The following is a 22,007-nucleotide window of genomic DNA, read 5'->3' as shown; positions in this document are numbered from 1 at the left end:
TTGTGCTGCTTGTCCTCCACTGCCAGACTTTTTCTCCAGCCTCGTGTTTGTTACAATGAATCAGGAAGTGGGCAAATAGTGGATTTTAACTGCCTTATCATTGACTTGAGTGGCCGCCACTGAGTGAAGGCTAACACTCGCCGCACCCCGCCCTTCCATCCCTCGGGCCCGCGCGCTCCTCCTTTTGTTTCGCGAGGCCGTGCCGCTTTGGGAAAGCATCACGCGGCCATAAAATTTGTCAACTCCAGCGCCCGCGTGGATGCAATTACCGAGCGTGACGGTGTACCTTTTATACTCGTTGAGTAATTAGCGCCTGTACAATGTTTTGCTTTGTCTGGCAACAATGCCAACGGTTGTTTTGCACTTGTGCTATAGCCACAGTTGCACTTCATGAACGTTCCACTGGATGTTTTAAAACAATAAATATATTTTTGTTACGGGCTAGAAATGACAAATTTGGTCAAACGAAATTGAAATTGACTCTTTGCAGGATTTTACAGTATTCCGCATCCAACGCATTGCAGTGTAATTAAAGTGGATTGCTATTTTCGGCAGATGGCGGTTACGATTTTTCCCAACCTCTTTCAGCTGTCGAGTACCATACTAATTTAACTTGAGCCCTTGCATTTGTCATGGTGCGCTGATTGACTTTTCAAAAGAGCCTTAAGTCTCGGATATCATTTTAAAGCATTACATTTTTATTTATTACACTCCTCCTTCCTTAGCGGAGACAATATAGGGACACTTTCTTCAAGGCATCGAGCTACGTTAACCGCGCTCAGAACGTGGCCAATGACAGCAGGAATTTTTAGCGCAGCAAACTTTTAGAAGAGGCAGTAAAATATAGCTTTCCTGTTCAGTTCTGAAGCTCGATTGAAAGGGAAAGTACCGATCGTTTTAAGCTTGGCCTATCCGTGGTTATTGCAGGCTTGTTATTATCAGTGTCACCAACACAGTGTTTTTGAGCAGAGAAAAATGTCTCAAACGCCCCCACAGTTATTGCAGCAGGTTAAAAAAGAAACCCCACACCACTTCGAGACATTTACCTTTCGAGGTGAAGTTTTATTTTCTTTCTTTGGTGGTTTTAATTGGTTATCTGGCCAGTGGTTGGAGCACACCGAGGTGCAATTGGGAAGGTTGCGAGTTCAAACCCTGGTTGGGGAGTTACTCACCCTTCATTCATTGTGGTCGTCCCAAGGACAAAACTCTCTTTTCCGAAAAGGAACGTGGAATTTTCCACCGTCAACCCTGGGCTGCAAACTTTAGCAACGCACCACCCGCACCCATTTGAGTGGGGGAAACGCTTTTACGTTTTAAAATGTAACAGTTAAATGGCAAGCCTCTGACCGAATCATCCGGAATGCGCCCGATCTCATCGTTGGATCTCGCGAGATACGCGGGGTCGAGCCTTGGCCACCTCCTCACATGACAGGCGTTATAGATCATCGTCTCCTGAACCTGGGAGCCTGCGTGGTGGACTGCCAGAGAGAGAGGGCAGTTCCCGCAAAATCCATTGTAACACTCTGCTTCTGCGTTCCCACATTTAGGCTTCCGGCCTTCGCTAACTTGCACCGACCAACATGGTGAAGTATAGCCAAACAACCCCCCACGACCTGCCCAGCATGGGGAGCCCTTCGTCCAGCAGTGGATTGATAAAGTCTCGTACAACTTGTGCAGTTTAATCCGTTGTCATCTCAATTAAATTTTACTTTTCTTTTTTTTTACAGAAACTGCCATAAAAATTTGAATTTTCACCCCACTTTGCATTTGGCCAAGCATCCCAATGTAGGACCACAGAACTCGGGTAATTGTTAGTGCCGGTTATGGCCACCCTTACACTTGTCTGTGGTTTGCTGAACCTCTGAATTATTCTCTCTCTCTGTCTGATAGTGAACGAAAACTGCTCCCGTTACAAGTTGTAAATTTTTACTATTTCTTCAACTTGGCCACTCGCATACTGAGACCCATCAGGACTCAGATGTAGGCGGTCTGTGTAACACTGTGTGTGTGCGCGCGCTGTACAAGGAAGCTTGTCAGAACAAAAATGTAGTTTAATGCTGCCGCTTCAGATTTTCCATCGCCCCACCCTCCCCCCTTTTCTCGCTGCGATGAGCAGTCGCGCAGGATTCGTGTGGCACGTCATGGTTTTAGCACAGAAGTAGCGCCGTTTCTAGGTGTGGTTTGGGGTTTTTTTTAATTTTCCCCTCATAACGGAGGGGCTAATGGGCAACCTCGCCTTCGCCGTTAAGCGTACAAAACGCCGGATTGAACCGCGCGTAATAACCGGCGGTTGTTATTCAAGAGCCGCGAATAAAAACGAACAGTCGCCTACCTGTCGTGCGCGACACTTTTTCGCCCCCGTGATTAAATCGCCACAGAGTACAACTCCGATCCCGTCGCGTCTCGTCGGACGCTTCACGCGACCCAACGTAGGAGGATTCCACCCCTCCGTGGCTTCTACCTCCCGAGACGCTTACGCGCCCACAACTCGCAAACGCATCCCCACGCAGAACCGCGGCAGATGCTGATTATATACTTGACGATGCATGAACGGACAAAAATTATTCAAAACTCCGTCTGCGGCAGTGCGCGGCGCGACCGTGGCCACCGCCCGGAATGGAACCGTGGGGCGTATAAACGACTCTGTGCGCCGATTCGCAAACACGAAGAAGGAGGAGGCATCACAGGAATCCGCCACTCCGAACAGACGGCCAAACCACATCGCGCGCTTTCGAGTGGTGCTTCTGCGGCCGTCTGGAGGAATGCTCTTCCTTCCGATATTGGGAGGCCGCTGGAGCTATATACTTTTCAATCAACTAGATTGAAAACTCATTTCTTTAGAACTGCTTTTTTGTATTCTTAGTTCTTTCGGTAAAGTCGCGTAGCCTCCGCATTAGCACGGTTGACTACGTACGGTGCGAAAGAAGTTCAGCATGCATGCAGAGCAAACGAACTGAGTACCACATTGTTGGAACAGTGGTTGTCCTACGGATAGACCTGCCTCCCGCCATAGTCAAGAATCCGTCCAGGATGTAATAACGTGCCATGTTCAGCAAAAAACGTCGACGGTTAACGCGGACAGCATTGAGAACATCTGTAAGTTTCACCACTGGCTCACGGCGGTGAATGGAAGATCCGAGTGCTTGCCTGCCCCCACCACGCTCATTGAGCGGAGAAGCCACTTTTGGCTTATTTTGACTGTTTAGCCACCGGTGCTGTTTGGTCATTCCGTTGGGGGTAAACTGGTCCATGCCATGGAAACATGGAAATTCCACCACCGCACTCGCAGGGTAGACCGATTAGTGGACGATGGAACAAGTTGCTGATGCCCCCTTTGAACAGGAAGTCGCGTGACGCTATTAGGAATACCACAAGTAATCCTCTGTTCAACGCGATCTTAAGGCCTCTCATTGACATCTTTGAAGCCCTTTAATTGCCCTTCTGTGTCGACACAAAATGCGAAGGCATGGGGGGGGGATGAAGGCTGGAAATATCCCGACGAACACTCGCGCCTTTGTCGCCAGCAGGCCCTCCTGCTGACCTTCGCCATGACCACTGTGTGCATTTGAGATGGTGAATTAATACGTGTCTGAATGCCGAGTGGTTTTTTTCTTCTTCCCTTTTTGAGACAAAAGGACGCAATCAGACTTCTCTGAGCGGAGACAGAGAGAGGAGAGAGAGGAGAGAGAGAGGAGAGAGAGAGAGAGCGTGTTATATATTTATTTGCTCGTCCCATTTTTGTGCGTGGGCCGAAGCTGCGTTGGGAGAGGAGGTGGGCGGCATTCATGCCATCGGTTGTCTGAGTCACAATTGTCCCATTGTCCCCCATCCACCCCCCTGGTCGTACTTTTATTCCACAGTTAAGGGTCAGCAGAGGTGGTGGAGAGTTCAGGGTGGCGTTGAGGTTGGGCGAGTCAACAAAACCCTGATTAATGGCCCCCCCACCCCCCACCGCTGGCCCCCACACCCCTCACGCCCAAAGTTCTTCAATGTCACGTGGTCAATATTTTGATTCGCTATCAGCTCTCTTAGGGGGCAGCCGGTCTAGACATGCAGCTCCACAGTCGATGCTGTTATTTTTAAACCTCCGCAATAATCTTTGGTTTGCGGTGCGGCAATTATGCAAGGAGGAGGAGGGGGTGGCGGGGGGAGGGGGTGCGGGCGGGCATGGATTGTCACTGATAATATAAAATCTCGAATCGTTGAGAAAGGAATAAATTGGGGTCATCCGGGGGCAAGCCAAACTTTGTAGCTCTTATTTACGCGGGCAAACATTTGCTATCTTGATTCTGGTTATTTGGCCAGAGTAGCTCAGACAGGATGCCATTCCAATACTTATGTTGGCTGGCTTGAAACATAAAAAAGCGAATCACTGCCTGAAAGAAAAATGCGACTTTAACCTCCTTTTTTTTGCAGTTTTGCAGATTAAATTGCGCTTGTGAATATGCTTCTCCTGCTCGGAGCGTGAGGCCAACGTGTAATCTGTCCCTGAGCAGGGGGGAACGATGCACTTTGGGTTTGTTTCAAAGTTTTTAAGCCCTGCGCAAACCTTTTTATTTTTAAACGATGAAAAAGCCTCAAACTGTAGTTCCATTGCCTTAAAGATACGGCTACATCAGATCTTACAATAAACAGTAATAGTCTTCTGCTTTTTTTTTCCAATGAAGAGTCCCATGACTCGTTTTCAACACGGTCCTGTATTGAGATATTAGTCCAATTTCCTCATGGGTCTTTTGCAAGTGGGATAAATTCCCATATCCTAAAATAAGAGTAATTTAAATTGAGGTTTTTAAACAATCGCGTTTTAAAAATGTAACTGTCTAGTATCTATTTTATTTTTAAGCCACTGCTGTTGTACGAACGTGCCAAGTCGTTTTGCCTATCGTTTTGCACTTTTCCACGTGAAGTGCCATACGAGATGTTTTTTTGGACATTGCGGTATACACCAAACGCATATTTTGTCTTTTATTAATTCTCAGAGCTGGATTCTTAGGCAAATTAAGGGAAACGTTTTTCGTTGAATAACAGATGGGGGTGTGGGGTGGGTATTGTATGCATTCGATGGTGACTGGCGCTGAGATCATCATCCTCTTGGGTGCCCTTGTAAAAAAAAAAAACCCTAAGCAGTAGCTGCCTGGATTCCAAACCTGAAATCTCAGTGGAGCTTGGTCCAATGCTTTGAGTGCTCCACCTTACCCGCACCCCACACCCGACCGGACCCTCCGCCCGCCCGCCCGCCCGCCCGCCCACCCGCCCGAGCCACCCAGCCGTCTCAGGGACGTCGTCCACTTGGTGCGGCACCATGGCTCGGCACGCGGCACGTGGCGCACCACTTACGCGCTCAGACTGCGCCGCCGCAGCGGATAAGCGCGGAGCCTCCAGCGCCGTGGCCGCCAGATAGCCTTTAGGCGACGGAGGTATCGTGTACAAATAACGTCGCCCCCCCCCCCCCCCACCTCATCCCGACCGCTGAAATATTAAACTTTAAAAGTGGCCGCTTTGTTGCGGGGGCGGGTGGCTGATTGTCAAGATGTGTGAGATATGGGCAGATCAGATAGCCCTGTGATGGATTGTACAGCGTGCAGCTCACCTTTGTGTGTGTGTGTGTGTTTTGCTGTAGAATACTTTCTGTCACTACTTTCTTTCCACTTAATTACAAGGACTGCCTGCGCCTCAGGACTTCGCATGCAAGCTTAAATGTTAGAGAGGGGGGGGAAATACAATGAATTTGTGCATTCTTGCTTGGAGTGTATAATGTTTCCTTTCTCTTCACCTTTCGCAAATTCCTCGTATGTTTAATATTTCATTGGCTGTGCCAGAATAGAGTTATTTAGACTGCCGTTTCAATTAATGTTCCCATTTACTGCTGTCACCTTAAGACATTTTCACGAATGGGGGGAGGGAGGGAGGGAGGGAGGGAGGAGGGGGTCATGCTTTGGGAGTTTTGGCCAATTCCTTTTTAAGGAGTGTTTTACTTGTGGGACGGTACCGTCGTAAAGTGGCAAAAGTCAAAGGCGCAGCCCTGCAAATCACTCGCTCACGCCACTTCTCACGAGAAAGGCCTCCTCAAGGGGGAGCTCCGTAGAGCCTCTCTTCATTGTACTTGGCCTCATCTACCGCACTGTCCTGACGTCTATGTAGAGGTGGGAGTACCCACACTTTACCCCACCGCATGTTAACGACTGGCCGATTAACTGGCACACCCATTCACTCTGCTGGGCGGGCAAAGCTCTGGGGGATTTAAGAAAAATTGCCCTATTTTTTTCAACTTCCGCATTGGGACGTAGAATCAAACCGGTGACCTGTGGGTTGCAAGTCCAGTGTTGCTTACCATTACACCACGGTGGCATTGCTATATGAAGGGATAAGGCTTACAGGGTGCGCACAGATGGTTTCAGGAAACACTTTGTTTCTGTGCAGACATCTCCTGAGCACCTCAGAGCGCAGCATATTTTGAAATTCCTAAATCCTCGTAATCCACGTAAGTGCTGCGATCCAGGTCTGCATCTCCGATTAGCATGGTTGGCTGCGTACGGCGCGAATGAAGTTCAACATGCGTACATACTTGCACCACCTCTGCCTACCGCTGTACAGTGTATCCATGAAACAAACTTAATTTCTTCACTGACCCGTGTGTTTGCATGGCTTGACGTTAATGCATCTTTTCTTTTGTTATGCTTGCCAAAGGGACCATTACCTTAACGCATGTTACCAGCAAAAATATTTATTCAGTATTTCAGAATGCACTACAATTAGTCTTTCCCACGGCACCGTACACTTCCCAGCACAGTTCTTTCCGTGGGGCAAAATAACCAGATTAATCAGACGGTTGAAAGTTCAAATTCCACTTGGGGGAAGACTCAGCACATGGGTTCATCCACGATGGATAATATGGGTATCGTATCCACGTGGGACACCCATTGTATAATCGCGGGTGATGGGGAGGAATTTGTGACCACTTTTGGATGAACTCCCGTTTGTCCGTGAATTGCCATAGTATATATATTTTTAACGCGTTACAACGTCGCGTATCTGACTTGCTGGGGAACGAGGTCGGATATGCGAGCGTCTATGGAAAATTGCAGGTACACCGTTGTGTACACACACACAGTTACTTGGCAAAATGAAAGCACAGGCTTAAACAAGGGAATAAATACGCTTCATTGGAATTTAGAAGTAAGCAAATGTATCCAAGGTTAAGCAGAGTGGACGCCCTGTAGAAAATGACGTCACTGTGTGCATGGACGGTTAATTGGTACGTAGGTCGGATGTGCGACGTTCTGCTTTTACCACTCTGTAAAAATGTGGAATTCCCACCGAGGCCACCAACTGGCATGATCACCATACGAAGCTTGTTTGAGTGAGGAGGCACTGAAATTGTCACTTAAATGTTTTCGTTTTTTCATTATTCCAAGTTGTACAAGATTTGCAGGCAAAACAGCTCTTATGATAACTCTGAACGGTGACTGTATCGTGCTCTCAGATGCTCTTCCGCGGACGTCTGGAACGCTCTTCCTTCCGATAGTAGGAAGCCACTGGAGCTGTGCACTTTTAAAGTGTCTTGATTGAAAACTATTTTTTTTAGAACTGATTTTTGTGTTTAGTTTGTTCTTCTACCCACACCTCCGATTACATACGGTGCAAAAGAAGTCCAACATACACGCATGATTATTATGTTATTATGATGCTTGTTTACGGAAGAAATCCTCACCGAGTGCCATGACTTTTTCAGGAGGATCCTGCCAATTTATTTTCAGTGGGGTGGGGGTGCGATAATCGCTGGTGTATAATCCCAATTGAGTAATTAGCGGTGTACATTTTTTAAACTTTTGGAACGTTTAGACCATGACGCAGGTCACACGCTGGCCTACCCTTGCGAGCGATGTCACGGGATCTTTAAACGTCCGCCGTGAGGGAAAGCAGACGGCACGTAGTATTTTTATAGTTAATACACACACCAGCGGTATTAACTAGGGCGGCCGCTTGGATTCTGATCGTGAACCTCGACAACAGGCTGTGACCATGCTACCACGAGGCCATGCGACCAACCCCAGTTAGGCAGGCGAATAAAATGGGGAAGGCAAAAATACACCAGGGTCGTCCGTCGTGAGGAAAGCATGCAACCAAAGACTCGTAAAACCGCAGGGATGCCATCACGTCACTGGCAGTTGACACCCACAGAGATGGTCACTTATTAAAACACGGAACAGACTGCCGTACGCCTCCTTCGCATATCTGTCTCTCTACATGAATGAAAAGTATTTTTTTGCACATCCTGTGAGCCATCACTGCCTTTTTGGGAGTGCGTCATTTCAGCAGCAAAACTCTGGACTGGTTTGCACAAACCGATTCCTGGTGAACTGCCCAATGTTTACAAGCAAGGAATTTCTCCCCGCCCCCTCCCTCCTCTGTTAGATATGGGTATTAGTTTGACGCAAAACTGTACAATGCACAACACAAAGGAGTGATTCGCGTCGTTTTGGACAATACGAGTAGCAAAATAAATAAGCAGGCCTTCAATTTGACACGTCGGCTTCCGCGACCAATATTACCCATAAACCCACAATATTTACATTTTGAGTATGACATTTCGCTGGCGATTACAACCAGCGTCATCGGGCCGTTTGCCACATGTTGTGGGTTCACTCCCCAACACAAAATCGGTATGCTGAAGCAGCAACTAATTGGTACGTTTTTGTTCACGTGACAAACCTTATTGATTGGCTGCGTCGGGTGGCGGCGGGTTGAACGACGCGTTTATATTTGCGCGATCTGACCCCAAAGAAAAGAATAAAACCCTTTATCATTGAAACAGCAGCAGCAGCAGCAGCCCCTTTTTAACCCCCGCTCACGCAGCGGGCGTTATCACAGCCGCGCAACGGCACACGGAGCGCGGTTGGCGCCATTTCTCCAAGAGACAAGACAAGATTATTTTGGCTTTGGCGGAATTCCAGTTTTAAAAATCTTTTTTAACCACCCGTCCATTTCTCTTTGTAGGCAAACATGAGTTCAAAAATTTTTTTTTTTTTCATTTTTCTCCGTCACGGTCGGATTTTGTGACGGTCGCGTCGTTGTCGTCGTCGTCGTCGTCATCTGGCGCGCTTCGTAGATGCCTATCGAGCAGGCGGGTACCTGCAGCCCCTTTGTGTTGATAGGCCGCGCGACGCGCGGATACACAATGCACGAGACTGTGCACTGCACGTCGAGTGTTACGTTTGTTCGAGGCTATTGTGCGCACGTTATATACGTTTGACTTAAACACGACTTTCGTTGTTTTGATGACGGTCGAGATGTTATGCGGGCCGAAGGAAAGATTAACGCCGCGCGTTAGATAAACGTGCGTACACATTTTTCACAGTTTTCTTTTGCATTTGTTTGTGGGGGGGGGGGGGGTTGGCGATCGGGTGGCGAGAGGTGGGGTGGTTGTGCTGGGGGGGCGGGTGTTTCGCCTGTGAAATTAAGGGAAAAAGTAACGACGGCTGTGCGCCACGGAAGCTTAACGGTGAGCCGTCCGTCCCACGGCCGCTTTCCGTCGAGGCGGTGTCAGCGGAACGTTCTGAGCGTTGGTTGCCCACAGGTTTACACGGGCGGCGCGCGAGTGGCATCGGCATGTTTACGGGACCACCTGTGGAGCCTCGGCGGCAGGTGACCGGAAGGGTGAAACACGAGAAAAGACAAATAGCGATGATCTTTTCAGCGACCGATTCCTCCCTCCCCCCCCCCTTCACCTCCCCACGTCTCGAGTGAGAAAGCCACTAAGCGGTTCAGTAGCCGTGACCGGGAGCCGGCTAATTGATGTCCCCGGGCCATTGTGGGCTTTCGCTATGATGCCAGTTTTCGAGTTGGCGCGCCGGGAACACCCCCCCCCCCCCCCCCCCCCCCCCCCCCCCAGGAGGAGGGACGTTCCCACCGGCTCCTCGCCCTGCTCGGTAATTAGTCTCGTCGTGCTCCCGCCTTTGTGCCGGTGACAACCGCCCCCGTCGGGCCCAGACATTCCCGGGGATTCCGGGTTTACTCAGCCTCGCCGTGGAGGCCCCCCCCCCCCCCCAGACTGGACTGTGCGGGACGCCGGCGGCGTCAGCGGCTGCCGGCTTGGTTTGGAGACGGCGCTACCAGGCGACCGTTCGCGATAGCGGAGCGCAGACATAGCGGGGGTGGCCGGGGGGGGGGCGGCGGGCGATGAGTCACCGCCGCGACCGGCTTGTTACTTTCTACGCCCGGCTTGTCGCTCTCTCTTACGCCGTCGTGCCGTGTGCGGCTCGGCTTTTATTTTGCCGCACGGGCATTCTTGCGCGATTAATCAGGTGCCGCACCTGTTCCCCCCCCCTCCCCCCGTGTTTATTTATTTGCCGTCGCAGTTGAACTAAAGTCGTTACGCTTACGTCATGTCGCGCTCCCACACGGTCGCATGCTCGTAGCGGGCGCGCGACTTTTTTTTTTCTTCTGTCTCCGAATGCCGTAAAACAATTTCCCCGTCATCTCAAACGTAAATACGGGACCGCGTTGGCAACGGCACGCGCCAGAAATGCCGCCGTGTGCGATGGGGAGTGGTTGCGCAGCGGTTAGCGCCGCTGCGCTACGAACCCGGCGACCCGGGTTCGATTCCCACTCTCACGGCCGCCACCGGTGACGATAATTTTAACCGGTCCTGGGCCTCCCCTAGGTCGACTCGGCCTCGAATGAGTTGCTGGTGTGGTGTTGACCACTCACCCCCTCGCGTGCTCTGCCGGCCTTCATAGGTGCTCACTAACAGCACTTGCCTCTACAGTCTGTTAAGGCTATACGGGGGGGGGGGATCTTTGACTTTGTACAGCTGTTTTTAGCAATCTACTGATGAATGAGGGCCTCGCCTCTCCACGCCACATCGCGCTGGGTTATTTGACCATATATTTCAGCACGCCTGCTTAAGAAGCGGATTGATGAAGGCAGCAAAACATAGATGTGGGACCATAGTACAGTACAACAACGCATGTTGCTCCGCTGCTGCCCTCTGCTGCCCACCGTGTAACACCGCAGCAGCCTAGAAACACCTGTTTTTGTGAATTTAGTTTGCCCATCCGAGCACTATCCAGGCTCAATCCCCCTGCTCAGCTTGCGAAATCTGACGAGACCAGGAGCGATGCCGGTGATCGGATCACAGTGTTGCGTGCAACACTTCCAACCCGCTCGTTGCAGAATCACAAAATGTTACATAGGGACACCTTTACTTACAAACGAGTTGGGTTCCAGAGGTCTGTCCATAAGTTGATTTGTTCATGAGTCCAACTTTACTCCTGTTGATTCCAAACATGTTGTACAGCATGCACACTAAACACATCTCCTGTAGATGTAGATGCCACTGCTTCTTCTTACTACCACCCTCAACACTTTCACCACTCTTGCGCTTCTGAGACACGATGGGGGTTGACGATGTTCGTGAAAAGCATAGAGAACGTCGTAGTGAACCGCACGGCGACAACACATCAACAAAGAATGGCGGTGGCCCGGCATAAATGCTGGGAATTAGGGGTAATGACACCAAGCAACCATCGCCATCTATTGCACAGTGGTTGAATACGATTCTCGGTCCGAACAGGCAACTGGACATACGGACAGGTTTGTTCGTATCTCTTGAAAGTTCGTAAGTCGAATGTTTGTAAGTAGAGGAGTCGCCTTGTACAGAGTTACACTTCCAGCAGTTTCCCCCCTCCCGCTCAGTGTAGCCGGTGAACACTTTTCAGATACTCGGGTCATGGCGAGGTCAAAGACGAGAAAAAAAATCTATCCGGCGTAAATATTAACAGATACACGTTACACGTGGAACGTTTTACGCGATTGAATGATTTGGCGCTATTTTATTATAAATCTACCGCCGCAGGTGTGCGGAATCTTAATGCCTAAAACAGGTCCTTTATGAATTAACCTTTCCCCCCGCGCCCCCCCACTCCCCACATGTTTCTCATTTACAGTTTATCCCAGTTTAGAGGGGCTATGAGAATGATGGCGGCCCTTTTGCGGGCTTAGACACAAGACCCTCGCACCGCACTGTACGAGCGAGCGAAAGTGCGGAGTCTATCCAAAGCAGAGGGACGAGAGGGCGTGGGGTGATGGCGGTGGTGGAGGGGGGGGCAGTGATGGGGGAGCCTGTCCAGGTGTTCGGCATGGGCGATGTTTAATGTTCGCTTCAAAGCCCGCCGCAGTCTTCAAGCTCTCATGTGTTGGCCTCTGTAGTGGGTGCCAAGATTTTGCACGTTCTAAATGGGAGGAGGTATGCGGAGTGGTGCGGAGGGCCATTATTCAGCGGCGCACACTGTCTGTGGAGCGCAGTACGGGCTCCTCTGCAAGAATGTTTCCCTAACCACGTTCAAATGCGCTTTCTAACATTTTTCTTTTGGTGGGTGGTGGTGGGGTGCCCACAATAAAATGGGCTTTAAAAGAAACTTGCCTTCAAAATTGTAGCCTTCTTTTTTTGGAACCCTTGCTGTTAACGGTTTTGGTAGTGAGAGCAAATTAAACTTACTTTGGAAGAGTGGAGCGGTTGGTTGGCTTCGTCGTCGCTGGGATTCGTGTAAAAGGAGAGGTGGCTCTTGTGGCTCAGACTGTCAGAGTGCTGAGAGGCTGCCGCCGCTGAGATCATCCGTTCCACATCTGGGCGGCCACCTGTGATTAAACTCGGTTTTCGAGTGCTGTGAGTTGATTGAGTTGACGGTCTCCACCCGGTCACCAATGACGGCACAACAACAACAACAAAAAACCCCGAGCATCTGAAATTTGATTGCACGTTTCATTTGGCTGAATTATATCTTGTGAGCATTAAAATATTGTGCTAGGTTGTCGTGTGAGGAACATTGCCCTCGTGCAGAGTCTGTAAGGAAAAGAGGTGCTCTCTACCATAAGAACCAGAGAGGTCACTTGAATGAATCTCAGAGGTAGCTATGTGCCATCTGCCTCTGTGGGCCATTCTCTAACATGGAGGGTTGCACTGATCTCGTGAGATCTGCGTGAATGACAACAACAACAACAAAAACGTTGATGCAAAACAAGATTGTACAAAATGTATCGTGAGCATCTTTATGGATGGGTGGATGAGATAATATTTGATCCGCCAAACTGTGGGCTCTTGTGGGCACAAATGATATTGTTCAGTTGTGAATGAGACCCCTTTGTTGATTGTCCGCAATTCACCGAGACAATACACAAAAGTAAACGCACTTTTGTCGTACCGTGGTGAATCAGGCCCATGGTTTTACCAGAGGGCCTTCAGTATTAACACCAAATCAACTCGGCAGCCATCTCTTTAATGGGCCACACCACGCCGATGAGACTCGGCAAGTAGAGAGCGATGCAGGGTATGCCAGCATAAACACAAAGTGCCGAGAAACATCGGTCCGTTAGACCAGGAGGTTAATGGAGCTCTATGTTGAATCTATATGTCTAGTTCTTGAACATGTTCTTGTGATCTTTTTTTTAATATAATAGGTGTTGAAGCAGGCGTTTAATGTATGAGTAATGTTTTATTTCACGGGTGTGTGAAAGCTGGACATTAACCAGTCGACTGTGAAACAAGCTTCTGGCTTTGGAGACAGACGATGCATGTGCAGGGATGCTAGGAATATCGTGGAAGGGGAGTAAGGAATGGATCAGTTTGGAATCAACCGTGGCGGGCAAATGTGTTTTTTTTCTCCAGAATATTTATAATGAGCCGCGAGGCTCTTTTTCACCCTACGTAGCCAACGGTGCTAATCAGAGGTGCGTGGGATGGGCAACAGACTACACACAAAAAGCAGTTCTAAAGAAATGAGTATTAAATCTAGATTTAAAAGTGCATAGCTCCAGTGGCTTCCTAATATCAAAAGTAAGACCGTTCCAGACGACCGCAGAAGCGCATCCGAAAGCGCCGCGTGTTGCGGTGACCACGTCTTTGTTCGATGGTCAGACAAAAGCTGCCGCTGCTGCGCGGACGGCCGCAGTCCGCGTGATAATTGTGCCCCTTAACGAGATCAGCAAGGTATTGTGGTTCATTTGTGGCAAGCACTTCGTGTGTAATGTGGACTTAATGAGAAAGGGAAAGTTTCGCACGATGGGTGAGGCACATGTGCAGGGATGGAGGAGGGCAGGTTCCTGAGACGGATACCGAGGTGGGCAAGCAAGCAGGAACTACGAACAAAACTTTTTATTTTACCAAGTAAGGCCCACTGAGCTATGTTGCTCTTTTTCAGAAGCGACCTGACCACAAATGATAACCCAATGAAGTGACTTGTCACGTGGAAATTTATAGCAGCCGAATACTCTAAATGCCACGTTGATTCTAAATTGTGGAGGGAAAAACCCGAGGACCCAGAGAAAAATCTACGCGGCTATGGGGAGAGAAACATGCAAACTCCAGATATACAGGTGTCAGGGTCGGGATTAAACCCATGATCTCCTGTATACCAGGCGAGGGAGTTAACATCTCGCCATCGAGAGCCAGATGGTGATGACGATGACGACGGGACGATGAGAGCAGATCTTGTTGACCTCGCACTGCCCGTGAATGTTTGGCTGAAGGAAGGAAGCGATGGCATAGTGGCATCAGTGTGGCGCTGCCCACCAGTCATTGTGCAACGGACGTTTTTCGCTCGTGTTCTCAATTTGCTGCTCTTTTTCATTTCAGCGACATCTTCGACGCGATGTTTCCCGTCACCCACATCGCTGATGAAACGGTCATTCAGCAAGGTAATTATATTTTTTTCATGAACCGTCAGCCTTTGCAGAAACCGTACCCTTTCTCTTCGCTGGAAATGCTTCGGTCCTGATGGCGCTGTATTTTTAGTTTGCAGAGCTTGACCTTAAATAGTCCTCCGTTGCAACCTACTGCGGCATTTGACTCTTTTTTTTTTTAACGCCATCGATTCAGAAGCTGTAACATAACAGCGCGCATTTAAACTGCGAACAGCGCTGTCCATTCCACTCGCCGATGCTTACTTGGCACGCAGAAAAGGTTAGGAATATGGCCTCGCTCGCCACAGCGGATGGAAGACACTTGCGCCATTGTACGTCGCTTAATGACATTTCCCCGTCGCTCGTGCGGCTTAGAAGGGCCGAGTGCACCAACCGCGCCCAACCGAGTTGTTGACGTTCGTCTTGACACCGTCGCAGACGCGGTATTAAAATTGAACCTGGTGTGTTTTTTTTCCCCCCGCAGGTGATGAGGGAGATAACTTCTACGTGATAGACCAAGGAGAAGTTGATGTAAGTCCCAAGCTTGCAACACAGATCATCACCTGTTGATTCCGCAGTCTGCGAATACGGCGTTCCGGGCCAGTTTTCAGCACCAGACAAAACACATTTAAAGGAGCTTCAATGTCCACTTTTATATTTTTATAAATATTTTTTTTTTTACGTGGCCTTTGAATCATTCAGCAAGACACACTGCGATGCATTGATTCCTGTGGCCTCATTTCTTCCGATATTATTATTATTATTTGGCATCGTTCTTGCAAAAAGTATTTGTTTGATATGGATAGGCGGGATTGTTTTGGTAAGCTCCAACCCACTTGGGGTACAGTGACTGAAAGAAACTCTTGCAAAAAAAAAAAGAATTCCACAAACTATTCAGACTTTCATCTCTACCCCAGCGTGTGTGTGTGTGTGTTTTTTTTCTTATGCTCTGTTAATTTTCTTGGAAGTGGGGCAGATATTTCCTAAGGTGATGTCAGTCCCACATTTCTCAGTAAAGCATGGTCGTTTGAGGGTGGGGAAGGGGGCTACATTTGATTCCGTTTCCTCCGCCGCTCGTTTCTCCCGGACCCCACTGCGAGATGACTGCCGGTCCCAGCACTCAGCCGTGACCCCCACTGGAAGTTCCTTCATGGTTTAATGGCCAAGTCACTTACGCATTAGGCTTCACGGCTGGCACGATGGTGGGGTGTGCGGGGGGTAGTGGTGGAGGGCGGTAGTGGGTGCGGGGGTTAACTTGTATATATTTTTTTTGTCTCCGCTAATGAAGCTGGCTTTGACTACACCAGCACCTTTTTACTTTACGGTTTCGGGGGGGTTCTCAGCTGGGCATCGCGCCGCCCGTGGGTGTGTGCGCGTGCGGTGTGCGCCCCTGCGCGCCCGTAGTACGCCTTTGTGCGCCTTAACGTCCATCTCCTTTCAGAGGGATGTCCCACTTCCCTGTTAAAAAGCCGAAGGAAGTTCAAAGGGCTGCAAAGTTGAAAGCGCTGGCTCTTCTTCTCAGCGGTGGCGCGGCATTTTCTCTTTAATCTTCCGAAGTAGCGTTGCCCACAATTACGGCTTGAACCAATCCGAAATCCATCCTGAGTGGCAAACGTGAAAAGAAAGACATCTTGACTAGTGCGTTTAATTGCGGTCGAAATTGCTACTGCCAGCATTGTGTTGTTTTCTAAACGCGGCAAAAAGCCACCGTCGGTGTTTTGTCTGTTTGCGTGTGTGTGCGTGGCGCATCGGTTAGCGCCGCAGTGGTTAGCGCCGCAGTGGTTAGCGCCGCAGTGGTTAGCGCCGCAGTGGTTAGCGCCGCAGTGGTTAGCGCCGCAGTGGTTAGCGCCGCAGTGGTTAGCGCCGCAGCGCCACGAATCCGGTGAATCGAGTTCGATTCCTGCTCAAGGCCAACACCGGCGATGATGATCTGAACTGGTACTTAGGCCTCCCCTAGGTCGAATCAGCCTCAAATGAGGATCTGGTGCGGTTTGTAAACATCGCCATTGTGGGAAGACAAAGGTGGCCGGGCATAGTGCTGGCTATACCCACCCCCTCGTGTGCCTTGTCGGCTTTCGTAGGTGCTCGCTTAACATCACTTGCCTCAACAGTCTGTTAAGGCTCCATACTCTTTGGTTCTATTCGGTAAAGTCACGTAGGTAAAAGTAAAATAACAAAAATCACGACGTTTCGGCCACAACACAAGCGGCCGAAACGTCGTGATTTTTGTTATTTTATTTTTACCTACGTGACTTTACCGAATAGAACCAAAGAGTATGGATCCTTGCAGTCACGAAAGCTTCAAATCTAGAATAGTCTGTTAAGGCTATACAGGGAATCTTGGTCTTGTGGGCGGCAGTCGTGTAGTGGCGGGCGCACTGCACACACACATACAGACAGATTCTCCCAAAGACCAAAACCTAAGTCATCTCAACACTGTGTGAGGCTGTCTGCAGACAGGTGAAAAATGGGTCCTAAAGACAGGCACGGAGAGAGATGAGAGGGACACAAACACGGAGAGGCAAGGAGACAGAGTCAGACACAAGGAATGCTGCTGGTTCGTGTGCCACGTGTTGCATGAAGACGGGCATCTGAAACGGAATCCGATGAACCTCATGGAAAGACAAGGATAAGCAACTCCAAAGTCTGTAAGAGAACATGGCCGGTAATGCGTTGTAGATAGGATTAGGTAATACAAAGATGGTGCTGGCTAGAACGTGTCCAGCATGGGAGAGGACCGGCTAGCCACAGAGGCGTTGGAATGGTCTCCACTAAGAAGAAGCCCTGAGGCCAGGTGGTGGGATTCTGTTAGGGGGCAGATCATGGATAGGCCACTTGCGTGTCTTCAGTACAGCAGCTGCGCAAATCTGACAGGGGGGGTGGGGGGGGGGGCATTGGCGATGAGGTGTAGTTTGCATCAAACGGTTATGGTTGCGATGCGATGACATATTTATCTTGAAATACGGCACCGGTCGTAGGGGGCAGGTGTCGTAGGCGAGCGCTTATGAAAGCTGCCACCGCACGCCAGACGGGCGATGTGACCTCGACCACAGCCTGGTCACCTTTGTCTGTCCAGCGCTGGTGATCGCAGCACACTGCACCTGGTCCTCACGTTGTGCATGTGTGCGGGTGCTTTGCACGGAGTTGAGTCTGGAGTGCCCGGTTGTGTGTGATGAGTGTAAGGCATTGGCCACGTTCGCGACGCAAGGCCGATTCCACGAAAACACGCTTGATTAAAACATGTGCATTCTCAATAAGCCGTCTTGTCGGTTAAGGTTTCTTAATAAAAATAAATTAACTTGAACAAAAGATTAATTTCCATAGCAGCAGGGAAGGCTGTTTTTGTATTTTCGTATATATTTTGTAGGTGGGGTAGTGGGTATAGGGGCGAGGGGGCGTGGGTGTGTGGGTATGTGGGTATGGAGAGTGGCGAGTGGTAGCGCAGCGGTTAGCGCACTGCGCTATGAACCCGGCGATGTGGGGTTCGATTGCCATGCACGGTCAATACCAGTGACGAATATTGGAACCGGTCCTGGGCCTCCCCTAGGTCGACTCAGCCTCAAATGAGTACCTGGTGAGATGTGTCAACTTCGCCACTAGGGAGACAAAGGCGGCCGGGCGTGGTGCTGGCCAACCGCCCCCTCGTGTGCCGTGCCGGGCCTTCATAGCTATTTGCTAACAGTACTTGCCCCAACAGTCTGTTAAAGCTATACGGGGGAACTTTGTCTTTATTATGGAGTGCGGGGGGGGGGGCGGGTGGAGGGGGTTATAGCATGTAGGGGGGGGGGCGGGGGGGATTTCACAGCAGCTGGGTATGGCATACCAGTATAACTAATAGGACACACACACTGGAATGTACTCTCACAAGCTTTATGTAAACACATGATATCAATAATACATTGCCGTAGGCTCAAATCTATACAATTCTCTAATTACGTCGACTCGTGCGAGGAGGTTATTTACGTCGTCGTGCCCGTCGCTGCGACAAGAGACAAGAGGAAAACGCGTGCCCAAAAAAAAAAAGAGACATTTGTGCCACCTGTGTAAACATCCGTCATTTATATACCTGCGATTAATTGCGGTGGCTACAAAGGGACATGTAAGAAATGGGGCTTTCAAGCGGATTTTTTTCCCCTCTCCTCCTCCCTCCTCCTCATTCCCCTGCTCGTTACGTTGAGATTTAACGCAGCTCAGCGATCCGCTGAGCTGCGGGGGTCTTTTAAATCCGTGCTACGTAACAGCTGCGGTCAAATCACTCACTCCCACCAAATGTTTGTCAGTTCAGAATGAAACCTTGTCTTCGTGTGGATAAAAGGAGGAAAAAAAAAATCACAGTAATAATAATATATAGGGAGAGAGCGAGAGAGGCTTGCCTGATGTTTTGGGTTTCCAAGTGTTGGAGGATGGGTGGCTTTGTTCGGCTAGCTCCTCTCTCTCCCCCCCGGTGCTCGATTCGGGCGATGGGGCGCATTGTGTAAAGCCGGCCCCGGCGGAGGTTCGGGCACGAGGCCAGCTTGGAGGGAGGCCAGCGCTTGTCTCCAGCGAACAGGAGGTCGCTCAACTTCGTGCCTCCCATCCCTTACCCCCCCCCCCCTTCTTTTCCCTACAAAACCCGGCTCACACCTGTCACTGCGCACGCACGCGGCTGTGGTGGGGCCTCTTCGTGCTGGAAAAGGATTTTAATTAGCTGTCTCCCCCCCCCCCCCACCAAGCGTCTCTCTCCCCACTTACAAAAGTTCTGCTCGGTTAATTTGTAATTAAAATAATTCGCATTCCTCCCCGATGCTCACTTGTGGAGTTCGGGCCTTTGGCAAGAAAACGTTTGTGACAGGAGCAGCGGTGGGCTGAGGCTGCTGCTGCTGCTGCTGCTGCGTGCGCATCAGCTTGGGGTGGAGCAGCAACCTCTTCTCTACGGGATGAATGATGCGCGAAGCAAAAAAATAGGAATCGTGTGTCACGGTTGCTTTTGGTTTGGATTCTCTGTATTGGCCCTACGGTAACTCCACTTGGAAACTTATTTCGGGTCGAAATTGTGGCTTCCCGTGGAATGCTTTGCAACGATGCGTTCCCACCAAAAGAACGTCTTCTGGAAGAAATGTGTAAATCAAATCATCAGCCATGATTGATCCACTGCTGGATGTAAGCCTTGCCTTCACCGCTCCTACCCCCTAACCAAGCCTCCGCCACCGCCTTCCAAGATCCTGCGACGTAATAATCCTACCGAGCACCTGCACATTGACAGATTTAATTGATTTATCCCACCCGGTGAATCTCCTCTCGGGCGTATTTTATGCGTCGGCAAATATATATAAATAACAACACAAACAGGGAAAGGTCTGTTCATCACCAAAATAAAATATTCTTTCGCTAACACCCTCAAAATATGTGTTCACGAACACCCTTATTTTTACGGTAGCATTTATTTAAGCGGAATGCTTTGGACCGGTTTTGACTTTCCTTGAGTTTCATCAGCCGGGTGCGGCCCGTGAAATGTTATAGGTTTGGCATGTGTCTAAAACGCAACCATTCGCCCCACATCACTTGCGAAGTCTCCATACTTTTTGGCCGGATTCTTTTTATGTTTCATCGTGCGGGGGTGATGGGGGCTAGGGTTGTGGGTGGTGGGAAAAATAGAAAGAGGTTTCCCCTCCCCCCACACCCCCCCCCCCCCGTTTCTTCAAATTGAACTGTGTAATTTCACAGCGCATAAAGAATGTATAAACTATGACCGACTTCTGGGAATCCTTGGGTCACTGCGTCGTGTGAGTGAAATCGCACGGCGCCCGCGGTTCGGTTTCCCCCACGCCGCCCGGCGGGTCTAAGTGTCGCGACGAGAGGGGGAGATTGTGTGGGATTTCGCGCGATGAATGGCCCTTAAAGCCTCGAGGCATTGCTACCGTCGAGCCGTGGAAAAATGCGCAGATTTGGACTTTGCGCGCTTGTTACGTCGTGGGTCGCTCGCCACCCCCCCCACCCCCCCCCGTCATTCACGTTGCCGCGCTCCGCCGGCTTTCGGATCGGGCGGCGTTCCGTACGGGTGTCTACCGGTTGCCTTCGGTGCCAACCGCGGTGACGTCGCCCCCAATGCCGCGGCGATTGCCGATCTCCGGATGGAAAAGCGGCGAAGTGATTTGGCGTTCATGACGCCGATTCCGGGTTGTCCCCTATCCGTTCGAAACGGACGACGGCAGCAAAGTTTCCATTATCCAAATTTCATATCTATGCCGAGTTTTAAGCTTTTCTTTTGGGATCGATGCAACCAATCGGAAGCACCATTCTTCGACGTCATAGACCGATGGGGGCGAGTGCTGTTCCCATATTCTCCAGGTTACAAACACGTAAGGCGCATCCAAAACTGTTATCAACAAAGCTATACAAACCTGGTCACACACACACACACAGTGGATTATAATTATCAGAAGCACCACAAACTCTTTCTGTCCGATCATTTAACTGATCGACTTCTCCACCTATTTATCGGTGCGATTACCCAACTGGGCGGATATTGTGAAAATAGTTTGAGGAAAAAAAAAACGTCTGACCTGGTGCCACATCTGCTGCTGGATGGGAGGTGATGGGCAAGTCTTGGTGAGGTCATCGGCATCATCTGGGGGGTTTCTTGCCTTCGAGAGGTAGGATGTTGGGAGGCGGTCACCATTTTTAAAGGGGGGGTCAGAGTTATTGACCACTAAAAAGTATTTGTTTCAAAATTTTAGTTGATTAATCACCTTGTAGAATCGTTTCAGCTCTCATTATAGCAATGTCATTCACGCCTTTCTTGAGTCTCAAAGCTCTTTTGCAAGTAGGTCATGCCTTAGCAGTCCATTTACTGTTATCGTTATTTTTTTAAAATATTTTTTTTTTTCCAGATCCGGTTCTTCTTATGAGCATCGTTGTACGACGGTCGGTGACACCGATGTTTTGTACTTTTCAGACCCCGAAATTTCACCAAAATTTAAGTGCTGAATCTAAACGGATGTGAATTTTTGTTCTTGGTTTTACCTCCTGGTCTCTGGGCCAAGGACCCATCAGCTCGAATGCACTTAGGAAGCCAGTTTAATCAAAGGCGGCCTGAAACCTGGATTCGATCCCAGGATCTCAGCACACCTGATCCCTGAGCCCACCGGCCACCTCGTGAGAAAGTGTTTAAAGAAAAGAATGGCGGGGAGTTTGTTCGTTATTTGCGCTTGTACACAACGGCCAGCGGCGGTCTCCCTTAAAAAAAGAAATTCCCCACGACATTTTTTTTTTGGTTTTCAGCTGCATTTTTATGCGTGACTGCTTTGGACTAATACCACTTAAATCCAACGAAATCTGCCCTTTTAAGT

At 49.7% G+C, this 22,007-nt stretch overlaps 1 protein-coding gene across 4 annotated transcripts in view; it reads left to right on the top strand.

The window, feature by feature from the left end:
* LOC116949545 (cAMP-dependent protein kinase type I-alpha regulatory subunit) overlaps positions 1-22,007 on the top strand; it is a 107,609-nt gene that overhangs the window by 17,036 nt on the left and 68,566 nt on the right. For all 4 annotated transcript variants that reach the window (XM_032966964.2, XM_076072406.1, XM_076072405.1 and 1 more), the window contains 2 exons: positions 14,633-14,694; positions 15,164-15,210. In XM_032966964.2, the coding sequence (XP_032822855.1) occupies positions 14,633-14,694; positions 15,164-15,210 (109 nt within the window). The remainder of the gene's footprint in view (positions 1-14,632; positions 14,695-15,163; positions 15,211-22,007) is intronic.

This window comes from Petromyzon marinus, chromosome 37 (genome assembly GCF_048934315.1).
Source record: "Petromyzon marinus isolate PM22_M1 ecotype Great Lakes invasive population chromosome 37, UKy_Petmar_22M1.pri1.0, whole genome shotgun sequence".
Taxonomy (NCBI): Eukaryota; Metazoa; Chordata; class Hyperoartia; order Petromyzontiformes; family Petromyzontidae; genus Petromyzon; species Petromyzon marinus.
Note: the sequence above shows the minus strand (reverse complement) of the source record. Positions and strands in the feature narration are given on the sequence as shown.